The sequence below is a fragment of the Musa acuminata genome, chromosome BXJ2-3, assembly GCF_036884655.1.
Source record: "Musa acuminata AAA Group cultivar baxijiao chromosome BXJ2-3, Cavendish_Baxijiao_AAA, whole genome shotgun sequence".
In the NCBI taxonomy this organism is placed as follows: domain Eukaryota; kingdom Viridiplantae; phylum Streptophyta; class Magnoliopsida; order Zingiberales; family Musaceae; genus Musa; species Musa acuminata.
In genome coordinates, this window is record NC_088340.1 from 34958056 (window position 1) to 34976209 (window position 18154).

The window sequence follows — 18154 nt, forward strand, 5'->3', positions numbered from 1 at the left end:
ATATTATTCTATAATATTTTATTAATATACTGAAAACATTATAAATGTTTGATTAATGTTTAAAGTATATTTAAATTATTTATAGTATTTTTAAGTAGGCTTTATTGTGCCTATGTTGTAGTGGTCAAAATAATGTAACAGACCTAAAACATTGTGACAGACCAAAATACTATAATGTGAAAAATATTTTAAGAGATTGTTTGGATAATTTTAATTTAGGAGTACTATTTGAAAAAAAAAAAAAGAAGCATTGATTGAAAAATACCTAAAATATTGATATTTTATAGAAAAATAACCCATGTTTGTATGTTAGGTAATTTATGTAAAGGAAATCTCATTAACTGAATTTTTAGTATTTTTATTAACAAAAAATATATTCTTAATCTTTTAATCTTTTATATGCTCGAATCAAAATTGATCATATCAACTACCAACAAAATCGATACAGCCCATGTTAATATTATAATCACAAAAATCACTAAAATCATAACACTAGAGACTAAGAATCATTCAAGAACAGTTTGAAGAGTTGTAAATCCCACAAACAACTCCAGCACTCATGAACAAGTTGCATTACATCTGATCCTTGTACACATGAATGTAGACATGAAGAAAACTCAATTAAGCTTTTGATCATCAAAAAAATGGAAGACAAAAGAGAACTGCAAAGAGATTCTTGGAACTCCCAAAGAGGTCTCAGTTCATGCACCTTGAGTTATAAAATCATCGATCATTGTCCCTCAGCTCCCCCAACATAAACAATGCAACTCCGTACAGTTCCATGAATTCCACAGTCGATTCATGTCCTTGTGTTTAGGGTTCATCCCCATGTGTTCTCTTGTCTCCTTGTCCTCATAACCTGCATCCCTGACCTCAAGTGATACCCACTTATTTTATGTGTGCACATGGAGAAAGATGGTTGTGAGCTGAGGATATCATATACTTGAGAGAAAGGGTGGCAGGTGGGTTGCATGATGGGGAAAGTGTAGGAGGAGAGCATCAAGATCACATTACATGTCACAGCAGGTGAGATAAAATGACTGTAGAGTGAAGGATTTGTGAGAACAGATGAACTGTATCATCACATTTCAAGCATCAGAAGTCACTGAGTTTCTTAGAGTAAGCTTTGATCTTATTGTAGAGATATGTACCTCTCAAAATGATGTCATGCAACACATAGAGAACCCTAAGAATTTGTAGAGCAGACATATAACACTTGAAATACCTGTTGGAAGAACATGGAATATATATAATTGCATGGGGCTCAAACTATATGGTTGTGATGAGGCCACAATGGCAGCTCTCACTTCTAAAGACCACCACCTGGCCATTCCTCACCAGCTCAATATATATATGCATATATATATATATATATACATATATATTTGCAGCATAGGAACTATAAACCCCCACATGTTAAACAATGGACACCAAACTCCCACACATGCTCAGATCAATGCATCAGACCTCTCCCTTGCATCTGTGTCCTGTACATGTCTCTTGCTCTTGGACAATAAAAATATTTGTGCATAGACTATAAATGCATGGTAATAATAGTTACATGCTTCTCAACTCTCAGCACTGCATCATCACCACATCTCTCCTCTTCCGCTACCTCTCACATATATGGCACAGCATCACCCACAAGCTCGGGCTTGGGAGTCAGCCATGCTTCTTCACCACCGTTATTACCATCATCTCCACCACTCGGAGCAGGAGGAAGCCCCACATGAGAGAGAACACATGTTTGAGAAGCCCCTCACACCAAGCGACGTAGGGAAGCTCAATAGGTTAGTCATACCGAAGCAGCATGCCGAGAGGTACTTCCCACTCGACGGCGGCTCGGCGGAGGGAGGCCTTCTGCTGAGCTTCGAGGACGAGTCAGGCAGGGTGTGGTGGTTCCGGTACTCGTACTGGACCAGCAGCCAGAGCTACGTGCTCACGAAAGGGTGGAGCCGCTTCGTCAAGGAGAAGAAGCTGGACGCCGGCGATGTCGTCCTCTTCGAACGCCCGCGGTTCGGGGGGCGGGACCATTTCTACATCGGTTGCCGGCGTCAAAGCCCGCCGCCGGCTCACTCCATGACCGTGCCCGACGGTCCAGAGCCGCTGAGCCCGGTGTACCACGCTGCTGCTTGCTCGTATCCGGCGAGCAACACAGTAACACAAGACTGTCTTCTTCATGAGGGTAAGATGTGGCATACATTTCAGTATCATGGAATCACCAATACAAGGACAAGGAATTCCTTAGTTGCGTCCATGTACAGGAGAGCAGAGGAACGGAGCAACGCGGAGCGAGACGAGGCGATTGAGACTCTTCGGCGTAAATTTCGACTGCGGGCCGGAGCCGGAGCCACAGCCTATGACCTCAGCCTCATGGTTCTTGCCAGGAAACGCTTCCAGTTCTCAGCTATAGGTTGGTTAATGGTTGATCCAGTGCATGCATCTTCTACATGTTTCCTCTGTCTAATGAATCTGATGGTGCGCATGTTAACAGGAGGTCCATCCTCTCCTCTTCCGAATGGCATTGTTGATTTGACTTGCGAGGGCACTGGGCACTGGTGGAGGTGGGCAGGTGGAAAGAGAAGCGTCGGAAAAGAGGAGGGGAGGGGAGAAGAAATCCCTGGATTTCCGGGCATGCGATCTCTGCGTCCCTTTTCATTTTCTCTTCAACGATTCCACTGTAGACGACCTGTCGGGTCCGATGGATGGGATATCTGGTGATGTTTCAGGAAACATCAGATCCAATTTGCCTTCCATGTTTCTGAAGAAAGAAGAACAGAATCTGATGAGGCTTCCTGTACATGTTGCAGTTCCACCTGCACTTTCTCTTTCTTTCCTGCATGAAATGAACAGGTGATTGGTGAGCATGGAACACCATCATCTTCATTAAACACCACCATGAAACTATATGGGATTCTAGAAATGAAAGAAAAGACACCTGTGGATCTCCCTCTGCCCTTTCTAACTTTGTCCTCCATTTTGTGTCCAGGAAATATGCTAATATGATTTCCAAGTATGCTCAGTTGAGATGAAAGAGCATTTATTAGGCCATTATGGTGAATTCCTTATTCACTCCAACTTGTATTATTATATATACATTCACATGTAGCCTCAACTTGCAGCCTCAGATTCATAAACTTAGAGCCTTCTTGGTTCTCTTCTTTATCTAATGCCGTGCATGAACCTGGAAGAACAGAAACCAAGAGGAGGAAGCAACCAAGATTCATCCGAATGGAACTTTAGTGGATGATTACTCGAACCATATCAGCAGAAAAGATATCATGTCTGCTGTTGAAGGAATGAGCCATGTGCAGGGAACCTCCCTTCTTCTTCTCTGTCTTCTACTTCCATGGATGCAGAACATCGACACATGAGACATGAAGAATCTGCAGTTTGCTTGGCTGTGGGAGGAAACCTCCACCAAGACAAACCCAAGATAGAAGGTGGGAGTTTTGGGGGATGTCTTCCTGAGGACAGACAATAACACAATGGCAAAACAAACAAAAAAAGATAAATATTAGTAATATTGCTAAGCTGATTTAAATTGATTAGTGGGAATAAACTATAATAGAATCAGGGTTCTATTGCTATGTTGGATATAAACCTGACTAAATTCAAGATCTCAGATGACTTGACTGTACCTATCAAACTTTGATTATTGACAGATCTGTATTCATTAGTCATCCAATGACTTTGATTATATTTTTTTAAATATTTAATATATTTCTATCCATTCTCGAGAGAATATATACTACAAAATAGTATTTTTATTTTGCTCTTTCAACAAATTTATTAGCAAATGGCTATGTTCTTATTGAAGATCCAATTCTTTTATCTTTTATTGTTTTGTTTTGTTTTGGTCCTTTGTAAAATTCCTCATATTCTTATAATTATATATGTCTCTCCAATATATATTCATTCTAATTTGGATATATCTAATTATACACTATAAATTAGTTTAATAATCTAATTATCATAACAATTCATAAATCTGACATCTGCTGTGGACCAAATCCATTGAACTAATAATATAAAAAAATGATCATCGACCCAAAGTTGCCATGTAAAAATTGGCCATTAGAAATATTTATCAATTAGTAAAGAGACTCAAAAATAAATATAATTTGGAAAATTAAAGAACTCAAACTAGAGTATGAGGAATATTTTATTTTGTAGCCCATGCATGACCTCACATCATCCTGATCAACTACATGTCAAATTATAATTAATCATCAATTGTACTTATATCAACAACATTAAAGAAATTATTGTAATCAATCATAATGATGTATTTTAACTAATTTAATCTTAAAGTATAAATCTATTCAATAACAATAATCTAAGTTTGAACTACTAAACATGCATGAAATAATCGTTCTGAAACTCAAATCAAATTTTCTAGATTCTTATATTAGTATGATGATGATGATGATGATGATGATGATGATGATGATGATGATGATGATGATGATGATGATGATGATGTACGAAACACTTTTATCAAAAAATAAATATTTAAAATATTATTTGATATATTTTAAGTATTTTAAATATTAGTTTGGTAATGGTTTATCAAATCTTCTTATTGAGGATTTTAAAACTCAAATTGATATATTTTTTATAATGATAGAGTATTTTAGCTAATTTAATTTTAAAGTATAAATTAAATTAATAGCAATCATGCATAAAATTATCATACCCTCGTATCCAAGATTAAGGATTTGAAATCTTATTTAACATATTTTACATCTTAAATATCAGTATGGTGATGATGTATCATACTCTTTTACTATAAAATAATTATTCGAAATCTTATTTGACATATTTTAAATATTTATCGAAGGTTGAGAGTTCAAAATCTCAATTGATATAATTTTTCTTATAATATTTTTATACTAAATATTGATGATGTATTAGATCCTCTTACCAACCAAAGTTGAGAGTACAAAACCTCTTCTCCTTTAATATGATTATTTTTAATTTAGTTTCATGTTATTTTGATACTTCTGCAACATTCTCTCTTATTATACATCTGGAAAATTTCATTATGTATATATTATATAGTATAATATATTCCTTAAATACTTTTGTGTCAATATGAAATCTGATGTGATTCGAGTTCTATGCATTCGACCATTCTATTATTAAACGGTGCATGCAAACTGGTCTTCACGATTAACTACAGGACGAGAAACGAAGCAGCAACCGATCGTCGCTGCCACAAATCAGGAGGCGATTCCTCTCTCTATTTCGCCTATCCAATAAGAGTAACCACGGAGGAGGAGAGAGAGAGAGAGAGAGAGAGAGAGAGAAGAGGGAGGAAGGAAGGAAGGAAGGAAGGAAGGAGTCCACCTCCTCAGCAATTCCATCTCCTCCTCCATCTCCATTTCCGTCTCAATCTCCTCCTTTGGATGGACCAACCTCCTCCACAAGCCTCTCCGCCGCACCACCGCCTATTCTTCCTTCCTTCACCTACACACCTCTTCAAAGGCCACAGCACAGCCTACACCATCTCCTGTCTCCTCCTCCTCTTCTCCTTTCTCCTCCTCCCCCACTTCCTCACCCCGCTCCAACCGTTCCTCCTCCTACGCATCCCGCGCAGCCACGATTCCCACCCCGACACGGCCTGCGATTACACCTTCGGGAGGTGGGTGTGGGACGAGGCACGCCCCCTCGACGCCTACACCGAGGACTGCCCCTTCCTCGACCCAGGGTTTCAGTGCCGTCGCAATGGCCGTAATGATTCCAGCTACCTCTATTGGAGATGGCAACCCCATGGCTGCGACCTTCCCAGGTGCTGATCCTGTTGCACTACGTCGACATCAATCCGGTTGGCTTTAAATCTTGTGGAAGCATCGATTCTTTTCCTTGATTCCTTGCGCTGCGATCTCATGGCATTTCTGGATTTGCCAGAATACCGACAATCGAGATTCACAATATGATCGATTAAGATCGCTTGGATCAAAGAAACGAAAAGCTTGTTATGTGGTCAAATCTTCCTTAGTGTCGTGGAGAGATTGATCGAAAGACGTTCGATTGACATCTACAGAGTGTAATCGTTTCGTAGATTGTGTTCTCTTGCTTGATTCCCTAATGAGGTTCTATTGTTCTTCCTGAAGATTCAACGCATCTGAGATGCTGGAGAGGAGCAGGAACGGCAAGATCATATTTGCAGGGGATTCCATCGGCAGAAACCAGTGGGAGTCCTTCCTGTGCATGCTGGCCAAAGCTGTGCAGAACAAGTCCAGCATCTACGAGAAGTACGGGAACCCCATCACCAAGCACAAAGGCTTCCTCTCCATGGTCTTCCACGACCACAACCTAACAGTGGAGTACTACCGAGCCCCCTTCCTGGCAGCCGTCGGCCGCCCTCCCCGGGCCTCCCCTGACCACGTCCGCGCCGCCATCCATCTCGACGCCCTGCACTGGCAGTGCAAGCACTGGGTCGACGCCGACGTGCTGATCCTCAACGCCGGCCACTGGTGGAACGACAAGAAGACCATCGACGTGTAAGTAGGGTTCTGCTTCTGCAAACAGGGCGGCGAGCTACGAGACCGGACTAATTGCACCGCTTTAATATGCTTCAGGGGATTATATTTTCAGGTCGGGGAAGAGATACAGACCACCATGGACGTGAAGGAAGCATTTCGGCGAACGCTCGAGACGGTCAAGCTGTGGACCTTCAACAACCTCCATTTGCGGAAGAGCCATGTCTTCTTCCGGAATCACTCCCCCATACATTTCAGGCAAGCCATCTCCCTTGGATCAGCTACCAAAATCGTCGAGATTAAGGCTCACGACATGAACTGAACTGCCTGCAGCAACGGCACCTGGGACAACGGCGGATCCTGCACGGCCTTCACGGAGCCTGAGAAGGATCCCGCTGCGCTCGGACCAGAACCGTGGAACAACCGAGTCATCGCTGACACAGTGGAGGGGATGAAGAGTGGCGGGCGGAAGGTGCAGCTTCTCAACATCACGTATCTGACGGAGTTCAGGAAGGACGCTCACCCTTCGGCCCACCGGGAGCCAGGAACGCCGACGGATGCTCCTGAAGACTGCAGCCATTGGTGTCTTCCCGGAGTGCCCGATACATGGAATCAGCTCCTCTACGCCTACCTTCTGATGATGGAATATGATACCAGGAAGAAGAACGTTTGATTCTTGGATTCATGTGCTGAGAGACTTTTGGCATCTTGTAATTTAATTAGGAAAATGTGATGGTTGCGGGCACATACAAAATTCAAAGTCATTAATAATATTTGATACCTAAAAATATTATATCTCAATATCATGTTATTGATACCTAGATATCATTTACTAATATAATATTATTATAACTATATCTGATAAAATTTTATTATAAAATATGGATGATGTTATGTGGCATCAGAAATGAATGAATCATATTATATTATGATCTCATTTCATCCTTTATATTTTATATATAATATTTAAAATAATATTTATAAGTTTATATATATTTTTTAGATAATAATAAAATAAATATAACATCAAATATAATATTTGAGATTATGTTTCTTATTTACTTATTGATATGTTTTGAAATATTTTATTTATATACTCAAAAATATTTTATATATTATTTATATATTCTAAAATATTTTATATGATTTTGATATGCTCTGAAATATTTCATATGTCATTGATATGCTTCGATTGATATTTCATAATATTATTATAAGATACACGTGGAATAGAACTTTGATTAACTTCAAATTGATGTTATGGACAATCAAAATACATTTAAATCTTTCCTATATAAGAATAATCAAAATATAAAAATAAATCTCTTTTTTGAGTTAATATATACATCTTAGACATTTTAATACTCGATGCCATTTTTTTTTCTTGGGAACAAAAAAGTAATAAAAGAATACCCGAATCCGACATGATTATGGACTACACCGTGTGATTAACGGAGGTGAGAAACGCCCGAGTCCGATAAGGAAATGGACTACACATTGCGCTTACGAGTTTTGGAATACCCGAATCCGACAAGGTCGTGGACTTGATTTGAGAATACCCGAGTCCGACAGGTTATAGACAACACGGTATACGGAGAACCGCATACGTCTACGTATACGTATAGTCTACTGATACAAGTCTCATTCTACACCTTTTATCAAGCCTCCTGCTACTTTAGAGGTCGAAGCGGCTCGATTGAAGAAAGGGATGGCGGCCAGCGGCGGTGCTGTTCGATGCCAAAGGATCGGATGCGACGCCATGTTCACCGATGAAGACAACGCTGAAGGCTCCTGCCGATACCACGATTCTGTAAGAAAATCTGATGAAAAGCCCATCCTTTCCCCAATTTACCTGCCCCTGTGATGTTCCACCTTGCTCCTCGTTTCTTGTTCCCTGGAATCGTTCTCAAACCTTTGTCACTGTGAAGATCGCAGATTTTCTATTCTTCTATTGGGATTTTCGCTTTCGTCTGGTTCCTTGATTCTGTGAAGCATTTTCATTTTCTTCCTAATTCGTTGATCTCGTGTTGTTACAAAAGTCGCAGCTTTTGATTCGAGTCGTTTGATTTGCTTTTTGGCTGTGAAAAGATTGGAGTTTCCCGTACCTCATCGATGATGTGCATTATATGTTCTGAGATCACTCGTCGAGACTGTTCCTGATCGATTAAGATGTCACGGAATCAGTGGAAATTCTAATGTTTTGTTAAGCAAGTTCTTATGATATTAATTGTAGGTCAACTAGACAGCAATGCTTTCTCGTCCTTTTGGTGTTGGTTTCACCAGAGAAGGTGGAGCAAGTATTGTGCCTTATTTGAAGGTTTAAAGTAACTACTAGTTTGTGATGATTAATAGATGTTTTAGGGCTTCTTAAGAATGAAGGCGAGCAAGGATGGAGAAAGCGATATGTTTCATTAAGGTTCAATTTGAGCTCAGCAAGTCTCTTTCTACCGTTTGAAAACCTTGTATATGTTTTCAGCATGCATGATCTGTTGACTTATACTTTTTTATATGATTGCTAGGATTATCCTTACACAAAACCACAAATGGGCATATCACCTGAATTCTGCCCTATGTCCAGGATAAATGATGGGGAATTCATAGGCACTGAAGGTGAAAGCTATTAAAATCAAACAAGGTGGAGTTAGAATTAAGATGCAGAAGTGTTTTTTTCTCTGACAGAGGATCAAAGAGTGAGCTGATCTTGTTGAGGGAGCAGTGAAGGGATGCCCCCTCTCCTGTTGCTTAATATTGGGTTCGGGCTATGATGCAACATGGCAAGTGCACCCTTACTGTGTCTGCTGATTGTATACTATAATCATTGTTGACCAAATTCTAAGTACCAGTGCAAGGGCCTGGATAATATATTGTTTTAAGGAAATTTTACGTTTGAGAAAATATGACAAAAGTGATTGATGATTATCTTTTGAGAAACACTAGTTGGGATTTTATTGAGGTGCAAAAAAAGTTGACCTAGCATGGACATGAGATTGGTTTTTTTGATGTTGGGCAATATTTTTACAACTTCTTTCATTAGAAGCCGTTACTTTGGCTATGAACTCTACTTCAGACAGTACTTTTCATATTGCAGCTTGAGAAAACAATAGCCTATGTAAGGTAGGGAAAGGGCTATTTGTGATTACAATGAATGAACTAAATTGTGAGGAGACAGCTTCTGTCAAGACTTCGATCAATTTATCTTTGGTTATTATTTAGCCTGAGCCTTACCTGATAATGAATATCTTAAAAAGTTCAGATATTAGATTTGAGATTTATCTGTACATATGCTAATAAAGAAATATTGTTTCGTCTCATTCTTAATCAAGATCCTTAGGATTGATATCATGAGTGGAGTTGGGAGATTAGTCCTTTATTAGTCTTTTAGATTCATTTAGATTCAGGTTAGTGGCATAGAACTTGATAGTACAATGTATCCTTTGTGAAGGGTCTGATATGGCCAATTTCATCTAAAGTCATAGAGGATTAGAAATATATGCACATGAATGTAATCGAGGAATAGCAATTACTTGGAATTTGTAACTTTATAAACAACTAGAATTTGGGACTTACCGAATTACTGATATCTTGGCTACATAGATTTGAATCTCTGTACAGATAGAGCACTTGAATTTAGCTGAAGGACTTACAGTTCGATTTTGGGTAAATTATTTAGCGTGCAGATAGAGCACTCAAGGAATAGCAATTACTTGTAATTTGTAACTTGACAAACAACTAGAATTTGGGACTTACCGAATTACTGATATCTTGGCTACATTGATTTGAATCTCTGTACAGATAGAGCACTCGAATTTAGCTAAAGGATTTAGAGTTGGATTTTGGGAAAACTATTTAGCGTACAGATAGAGCACTCGAAAATAGAGAATGCTTCATTTTAGATGGACAGACATATAAAGGCTCTAAAAGAGAGAATGCTTCATTTTATATTTAATGGTTGGCATTGCTGAAAAAAAAAAGACATTGGATGAACCTTCCACTCAATTTATATGCTCTTTAAGGAGTGGACCTCATGGTTCAAGCTCAAGATAGTATGGGATGATCACTATATAGAGAGAGTGTTGGATTTATAAGTGGCATCATGTTTTTGGCCAACCCCCTTCCAGGATGGAAAGGGTGCTCTTTTTGTTGAAGAAATGGCTGAATGCCTCATATAATTCATAAGATGCATACAGAACTGTGGTTAAACAGTGCAACCGTTATCCACATAAATAAGCTCCAAGACAGTCAAGGAAAGAATGTTAAACTGTCACGTCCCGTCGTTTAGATATGATGACCTCCACCTAGGCTATCTGATGAATGCTTCATGATCACCCAGTGCACGCCAAACTAAGGATGCAGGACTCTTTCGGACATTGTTTAAAATCATAGCATTGTGCTCATTTTGTATATTCCATTAACTTTCTTCTTCTTTTAGTTCATTTGGGTGGGTGATATTTGCATTTTTGTCAGGAAAAAAAGAAAAAAAAAAGGTTAAAGTTCGAGGACAAGAATCTGAGGTAGTTGATGGTGCATCCTGAGACAGATATTTTGTACAGCCAACTCAAAGTGGAGAGTTTTACACTTTATATTTACGTCCAAGTTCACTCCTTTCTTTTTATAATAACAGAACTACCATGATGCCTTCTAAAGTCTTAAATTACAGGAAGATTCTTGTCAGCTGTATACCAAAGAAAATATGAAAATGTTCTTGTACTTATCACATTATTACTACCTTATGAATAAGATATCTTGGTGATATGAGGTCACAGTAAGTCAACTCTCTAGAATTAGTGAAATATCTGCGTGAGAAAATAAATCTTGCTTAGTTATGGATTCTGTGATTATTAAGGTATTCTATCTTCTCTTAGGGCTTATTGGCCCATGCAAGTAAATTCTTTCGATTTGAATTCTTGGTTCTTTCCCCTTTTATGCACACTGATGAATGCTAGTATGATGTTGGGTTGCATATGGGCCAGTTCATTTCTGTTTTTAAGGAATTATTATACTAAAAACAACTTGTTCTATTTTCAAATTTTGAAACTTAACTAAACAAAATTAAAGAAGAAAAACCAAATTGATTCAGTATTTTCCTTTTGTTTGTATTTGAATTTTGAAGAATATATTATATGATTTTTTATAATGTATTATAGTATCAATTACTAAATTGGTGAGCATAAAATATCTTGCATTTATGTTTCGATATCTGTTACCTAGTTTCACTCTGTTAATGGTCATTGTTTAATACTCCACATTGAGCCAGATATATGTTGTTCTAGTTCTTAGTTTTAGATTGATTGAACCAATTGATGCAAATTGAACAAAATCCAACTGTATTTTACTTTGATTGTGGTTCATTTACACAACTTCACTACTAAGTGCTCAATGCAATATGTGTGTTTCTCTCAACTACTGTGAAGGCGAAGTGAACCGTTTTGTGCCTGGAAGTTATTGTATTGCCCATCCTTGTACTTTTATTTTTTCAGGGTTGTTTGTTTTCTTTTTGTGATGTTTGCTTACTAATTAAGATTACAGTAAAACTTTGATTTGTAATGCTGAACTTCTCTTTCTTTATCAGGGGGTAGGTGAATTTCTGCATTTGCTATGTATTATTTTGGGAATAGGCCAACACACTCATAATGTAAGTGCTCTATAAACTTTCCAGCCTATATTTCATGATGGTATGAAAGAATGGAGCTGTTGCAAGCAAAGAAGTCATGATTTTAGCTTATTTTTGGCAATTCCAGGGTAGGCTGCTCCTTCTGCTAACTCTGGTAACAGCATGTTAATTTTGGAAAATCAATAGCCTTGTTTAGCTTTTCTTTTTATTGTTCGCTACATCTAGCCAAATGTGCTTCATTGTTGAAGTTGTCATTGCTTGAGTAAATCATATGCCCTACCGGTCCTTCACCTGGTAACTTTAGTTATTCTGTCCACTATTAAAGATGTAAGACAGGTAAACATACAACTGAGAAACCAGTTACGAACATTGTGTCTGCAAACACTCGAAAGCCAGTGCCAGTTCAGTCTCCTGCTCAAAATAAGAATAGTGTTGATTCTTGTTCAAGGTGCCGCCAAGGTTTCTTCTGCTCTGATCATGGTATGTTGTTTCTGATATGAGATATTGTAATTTTTTTCTGGAAAACACTTGCTGGAAAGTTTAGATATCATTAATTCTTTTTGACATCACCCTCTTGAAAACATAGTTTTTGACTTTTCCATCAATTGTTTATTTCAAGATTTTAAATTCTAATGTTTTGACAATTTGTTGAACTGATATGGCACCAAAATACCAGTTTGTACACTAACCTAATCGAGTGTCACTGTAAATATAAAAAAAAGAGAAAAATAACAGTATACTAAATGCTAGTGAGTTCTATGGTCCACTATTGGTGCTTGAACAGACTGATTAATATTGATGGTTACATATCAGTCTGACTAAAGGAACTGCTTGTTATACTTCAGGATCACAAGGGAGACCTTCAAAGCCAAGTGTGGTCATCGAGACAACAGATACTGAGAAAAGTCCTGCCCCAGTTAAGAAAAAAGTTGGGATAAATGAACCCCAGACATGTAGAAACAAAGGATGTGGGAAAACCTTCAAGGAGAAGGACAACCATGAAACTGCATGTGAATACCACCCAGGCCCAGCAGTTTTTCATGACAGATTGAGAGGGGTAGGTTCAGTTGCCTTTTCTGTGGTTGGTTCAACTAGTCAGTCATCGAATCATCATTGAACTCATTCCGAGCCTCTCTTCTTTTCCCTTGTGCAGTGGAAATGCTGTGACATCCATGTGAAGGAGTTCGACGAGTTCTTGAGCATACCTCCATGCACAAAAGGTTGGCACAATGCAGATGCTGCATGACTTTGAGTAACCTAGCATTCACAAGTGTCTGCTGTGTTCTGTTTGGCACCCATAATTCTGTGTCCTGGATTTGAATGTGTTCTGCCCTTTTTTTCTTTTCGCCCGAAAACCGCAACCTATGTTTGCTTAAACCTGAAACAGATTTGAACCAATATATCATTCTCATCAGAGTCTTCATTCTTGTGATGTGTTTGTCGTGGATTTCGCTTGTATTGGGATCGGTTTCATACATGTTTGCAAATTTCGACATTTATGTCATTCATTAACTCATTCTTACACTTAATAATCAGGGGACTTGATTACTACAAAGTTATGATTAACTAAGAACTCTTGAAACCTACTAAATTCTAATTTTGTTTGCTTTTCATTGTTTGAACATATAAAAGAGTTTCTATGCGTCATTTCCATGGATCAAACTCGTTGCTCCGTTTACCATCAGATTATTTTTCAGGTTTTCAGTTATTATTACCCTGTTCTTGGCTTGTCTAGTTGCTGTTGTTTCCTTACTTTTCACTATTAGTACTTCTTTATAAAAGTAAACTAGACATCTTACATTGATACATAAGTGATTGAGGTTAAGTTTGAGTTCATATGTGAGCGTCGTATCATATGAATCAGAGATAAAGAGGAAGAACACTATCGCTATATATTGATGAGAGATAGTGAGAAGGATAGTTCTAGCGAGGAGCTTGCAACTCGCGAGCATTGTGGAAATTAATGGGAGCCATGCGATTAACAATGGCAAATATTGATTCGACTAAAGCTATGCCATATAGATCTTCGCATCTATTCTATTGCGAATCTAGATCATAAGTGTAGTGTCTCATTTTTACTTTACTCTCGTAAAACAAATTATATTTTTTAAAAAACTAAGATGATCTCATCCCATCATAGTTGCCTTCATCTCGTAAGATTTTGTCATCCTTTACCTCATCATGGTCTCTTATACGTGCAAAAGTTTTACTATCCTTTTCCTCTATCTTTTTCACTGTCTTTGCAACCTTGTTTTATGAAAATAAGAGAGTTTAGAATGATAAAAAGAGATGACAAGGTCTTTCGAGATGATAACACAACAAAATAATAATAGAATAGGGGAATAGAATACACTCGCGGGGTGAAGGTGATCACAACGTATTACAGAGCATGATAAAATTATTTTTTAGAAAATAAAAGATGTTACATGGAATAATTGAAGTTTGAGAATAATAATAATAATAATAATAATAATATTATTATTATTATTATTATTATCATCGATGACTAAAGCGCAGTTGTGCTAAGCCCATTAGTCCATTTACGTTTACTTCTGCGAGGGGTATTTTTGTCATTTACTTTACCACAAGCGCAAAGAAGAGACACCGTAAATACTATAAAAGGGAGGAGGCGCTCCCGACCTGGGCACTATAAGGGTTTCATTTTTCCAATCCAAACGAAACCCTAGTTTTCGCGGCGCCGCCCTCGCCTTCTTCCGCGCCCACCATGGTAAGCGACGGGAATCCACTCATCACCTCTGTTTAGTTCTTCTGCTTCCTGTTCTTCTTCCACGCTTCTCACGGTGATTCATGTGGCTACTACTAACCCGTATTGCCTTCCCTCTTTTCTTGAACGGTTTTGGTGGATCTTTATCTGCTAGGTTACATCTTATTTATGATGTTTGAGATGGATTGGTTCGAACGTGTTGAAAGATCAAAGATCAATTTACTTTTGATTCTCGGTTCATCGTTTCATTAACCGTATAATTGAGTTCATTGTCTATTGGATATGGCTCTCCAGTCTGGAAGAAAGAAGACCAGGGAGCCCAAGGAGGATAACGTGACACTTGGGCCGGCTGTACGAGAAGGGGAGCAAGTGTTTGGTGTTGCTCACATCTTTGCATCGTTCAATGACACTTTCATTGTGAGTTGCAACGCCGCCTGTCGCAGGGAACTGTTCTGACAAGACATATAACTCTATCTGCACTTTTAACGGCTTTCCTTTTTTGGGAACTTGCAGCATGTTACAGATTTATCTGGCAGGGAAACGCTGGTTCGCATTACAGGTTTGTTCTAACTTTCTATAATTCCACGTGAGATGAATTCATACGAAATCTTTGTATATGCTTCTCTAGATTTTCAAGTCTACTTGATTATTGAGTAATATTATCATGTTGGATAGCTTTGTACCTGTCCATATCATCTAAATAAAGCATTTCTTATTCAATGGAGTGATTATGCCTGAATTATTTGTGTGGTTCATGTAATTTGATGTTTATGCTTGGTTTTGTACGCATGGTCCTTAAGATCGCCTTCCTTTTACTTTGTGGAAGCGTTTTGAGTCATAACCATGCAAGACAAATGTCATGGCCGCAAAGAGTTCTTCTTTGAGACCTTTCCTCAATTCTTTTTTAACTTTTGGGCCCTTCTTTAAATTGGCATTTGATTTTCATCAAATATGAACACTGGAGTTGAGCTGTGGTTCTTTTTGCTGCTCATCTTTTGTGATTCAGTTGATGTCTCTTGCCAATGCTCATGTGAAGTGCCTATTCCAAGAAGGAGGAACATATTCGGATTGAACTTGAAAAAGTAAGGAATGTGTCGTACAATGGTTAATTTTATGTTACTTTTGAAATGTTAAATCTCATCTTGATTAGATAGGCGCTGTCATTCACTGTTTGAGGTGGGCTGTACTAGTAATTTAACAATTCATTTTAGGAACTCTCTATACAAGATGTCTATTCTTATTTGGATGTTTTGGGAGTCTGACACAGTTAATAAGTTTGAGTTATCTAAAGGATATTTCTAAGGACTCTAATTAAGATATTTAATATTTCTGTAACAAAGATGTGTTCAAATTTTCAGGTGGCATGAAGGTCAAAGCCGACAGGGATGAATCATCACCTTATGCAGCCATGCTTGCAGCTCAAGATGTGGCACAAAGATGCAAGGTCGGCCATATCATTTATGTTCCTGATATCTTTGCTCTAGTTCACTGGTTTTATTAATGTTTATATGTGCTATATTATATCTGTAGGAACTTGGGATTACTGCTTTACACATTAAGTTGCGAGCAACTGGTGGGAATAAGACGAAAACACCCGGTCCTGGAGCTCAATCTGCTCTCCGAGCGCTTGCTCGTTCTGGGATGAAAATTGGCCGTATTGGTAAACTTCAATTGTTTTACTATTTCAAACTTCTTTATTATATATATTACTTTTTTTTGGTATCTAAGATGTCTATCCTTTTCCAAGATGCATTTTACCACATTTGCTGTGAGTTGGTTTTGGCAACATGTTTTGCACAGTATGTCAATCAATTGTGGCGATTATACAGTAAAATTATATGAAACTGTGACACTAAATGAATTGTGGTGTAGTTTTTGGTCTATAAGTTTCAGTAGTGTTGATTCTGTTTTGATATGCATTGTTTAAACATTTTGTATTGACAACGGTACGCATGAATGTTTAGGAATCAAACAGAAGTCTATGTTTCTCCTTAGTGATATCATTTCTATTGTTACTGGTGTTTCCGTAGTATGAATGTTTGAGAAGCACCATTATTGCCAGATTATTTCTTCAATTACATGACTGTTACGTGTATGATGTTTGTTTCTTCAATTTCTCTCTGTTTCGTGTATGTTAATGTCATTGATCTCTTTTCATGCAGAGGATGTGACGCCGATTCCAACAGACAGCACCCGCAGAAAGGGTGGAAGAAGAGGGAGGAGACTGTAGTTCACCCAAATGCTGCGAAAAGAACAGTTTATTCTGCCATTGTAGGCTTTGAATCTATGTTGCATTTGAGGTTCATTCTAATTTATTTAGGATCGAAGCTACAGCGGTAGCTCTATGTTAATTTACTGTGATTGAGATTTGAGTGCCTGATTTCTGTTAAGATGATATCTTCTAGTATCATTTACATTAATTATGTTATATCTTTTGACTATCTCATATGGAGAGTTTCTAATCATGATATCTAATTGTTCTTAAATAAAAATATTTTTTTATCTCAACAGTCTCATAATATAAATTTTTTATATGTATTATTTTTTAAATTTTTAATTTTTAAAATTATAAAGTATTGTTGGTCTCATAATTATTTTATAAATTTTTTTTAAATATCAAACGTATTTGATGATTACATAAGACTCATGATGCTTTTTGTCATCTTAATCTTCGTAATTTTATTCTACGAATAAGATTTTCATGGATCTTTAAGTCTTATTGAATAATTGATTCAAGACATTTAAAATTTTTATTTAAAAGATTTTTTATTTAATTTAATTATATTTTTATATTTATTTTAGAATCATTAAAATTATATTTTATATATTTAATTTTTATTTTTTATATAATTTAAAATATTTAATGTTTAAGATTTGCCTCCCTGGTTAAGCTTATAATGTATCTAATTTAGGCTCTTATCAACTAAGGTTGTATTATCATCAAATAATATATATTAAAGGGATTGTTTTTTTATCTTCTAAATTTTTTCAGACCTTAATAACGATACAATAAAGCTTCATGCTCTTAGTTATTTTTATCTTTTTTAATATATATTTTATCATTAACTCTAGTTTTAAGAATAAATATATGATTATTAAATCTATCATTATTATTTTTTTGTTAAATTTAAGTTTTATGTAGAATGTTTATAAAAAAAATAAGTTTTCATCTATCTTTAATTTCGTTATTATTAATAAGTATTCTTTAATCTTCATCTTTAATATGTTTAATATTATCGAAATATTTATAATTTATAATTTTTCTATCTTAAGTAATCCAATATATATCTTTTTCACCAACTTAATTTATTATAAAAATTATTAAAATTG

The 18154-nt window shown here is 37.0% G+C and overlaps 4 protein-coding genes across 4 annotated transcripts; all 4 read left to right on the forward strand.

Moving 5' to 3' along the window:
- Positions 1–1460: 1460 nt before the first annotated feature.
- Positions 1461–2957, forward strand: LOC103979631 (B3 domain-containing protein Os11g0156000). The gene is made up of 3 exons (XM_065100082.1): positions 1461–2185; positions 2265–2413; positions 2495–2957. Exons 1-2 carry the CDS (start codon positions 1627–1629, stop codon positions 2411–2413), a joined length of 708 nt encoding a protein of 235 aa, XP_064956154.1. The 5' UTR covers positions 1461–1626; the 3' UTR covers positions 2495–2957.
- A 2371-nt stretch (positions 2958–5328) lies between these two features.
- On the forward strand, positions 5329–7274 carry LOC135607892 (protein trichome birefringence-like 9). Its single transcript, XM_065100081.1, has 4 exons — positions 5329–5794; positions 6120–6509; positions 6588–6746; positions 6822–7274. The coding sequence occupies exons 1-4, from the start codon at positions 5412–5414 to the stop codon at positions 7159–7161; spliced, it is 1272 nt and encodes a 423-aa protein (XP_064956153.1). The 5' UTR covers positions 5329–5411; the 3' UTR covers positions 7162–7274.
- Positions 7275–8165: 891 nt separating this feature from the next.
- On the forward strand, positions 8166–13526 carry LOC103974635 (cysteine and histidine-rich domain-containing protein RAR1). The gene is made up of 5 exons (XM_065100083.1): positions 8166–8298; positions 12058–12227; positions 12425–12579; positions 12945–13156; positions 13253–13526. Exons 2-5 carry the CDS (start codon positions 12163–12165, stop codon positions 13343–13345), a joined length of 525 nt encoding a protein of 174 aa, XP_064956155.1. The 5' UTR covers positions 8166–8298; positions 12058–12162; the 3' UTR covers positions 13346–13526.
- A 1202-nt stretch (positions 13527–14728) lies between these two features.
- Positions 14729–17265, forward strand: LOC103974636 (small ribosomal subunit protein uS11y). Its single transcript, XM_009389503.3, has 6 exons — positions 14729–14827; positions 15119–15241; positions 15338–15383; positions 16183–16268; positions 16355–16484; positions 16987–17265. The coding sequence occupies exons 1-6, from the start codon at positions 14825–14827 to the stop codon at positions 17052–17054; spliced, it is 456 nt and encodes a 151-aa protein (XP_009387778.1). The 5' UTR covers positions 14729–14824; the 3' UTR covers positions 17055–17265.
- The last annotated feature ends 889 nt before the right edge of the window (positions 17266–18154 follow it).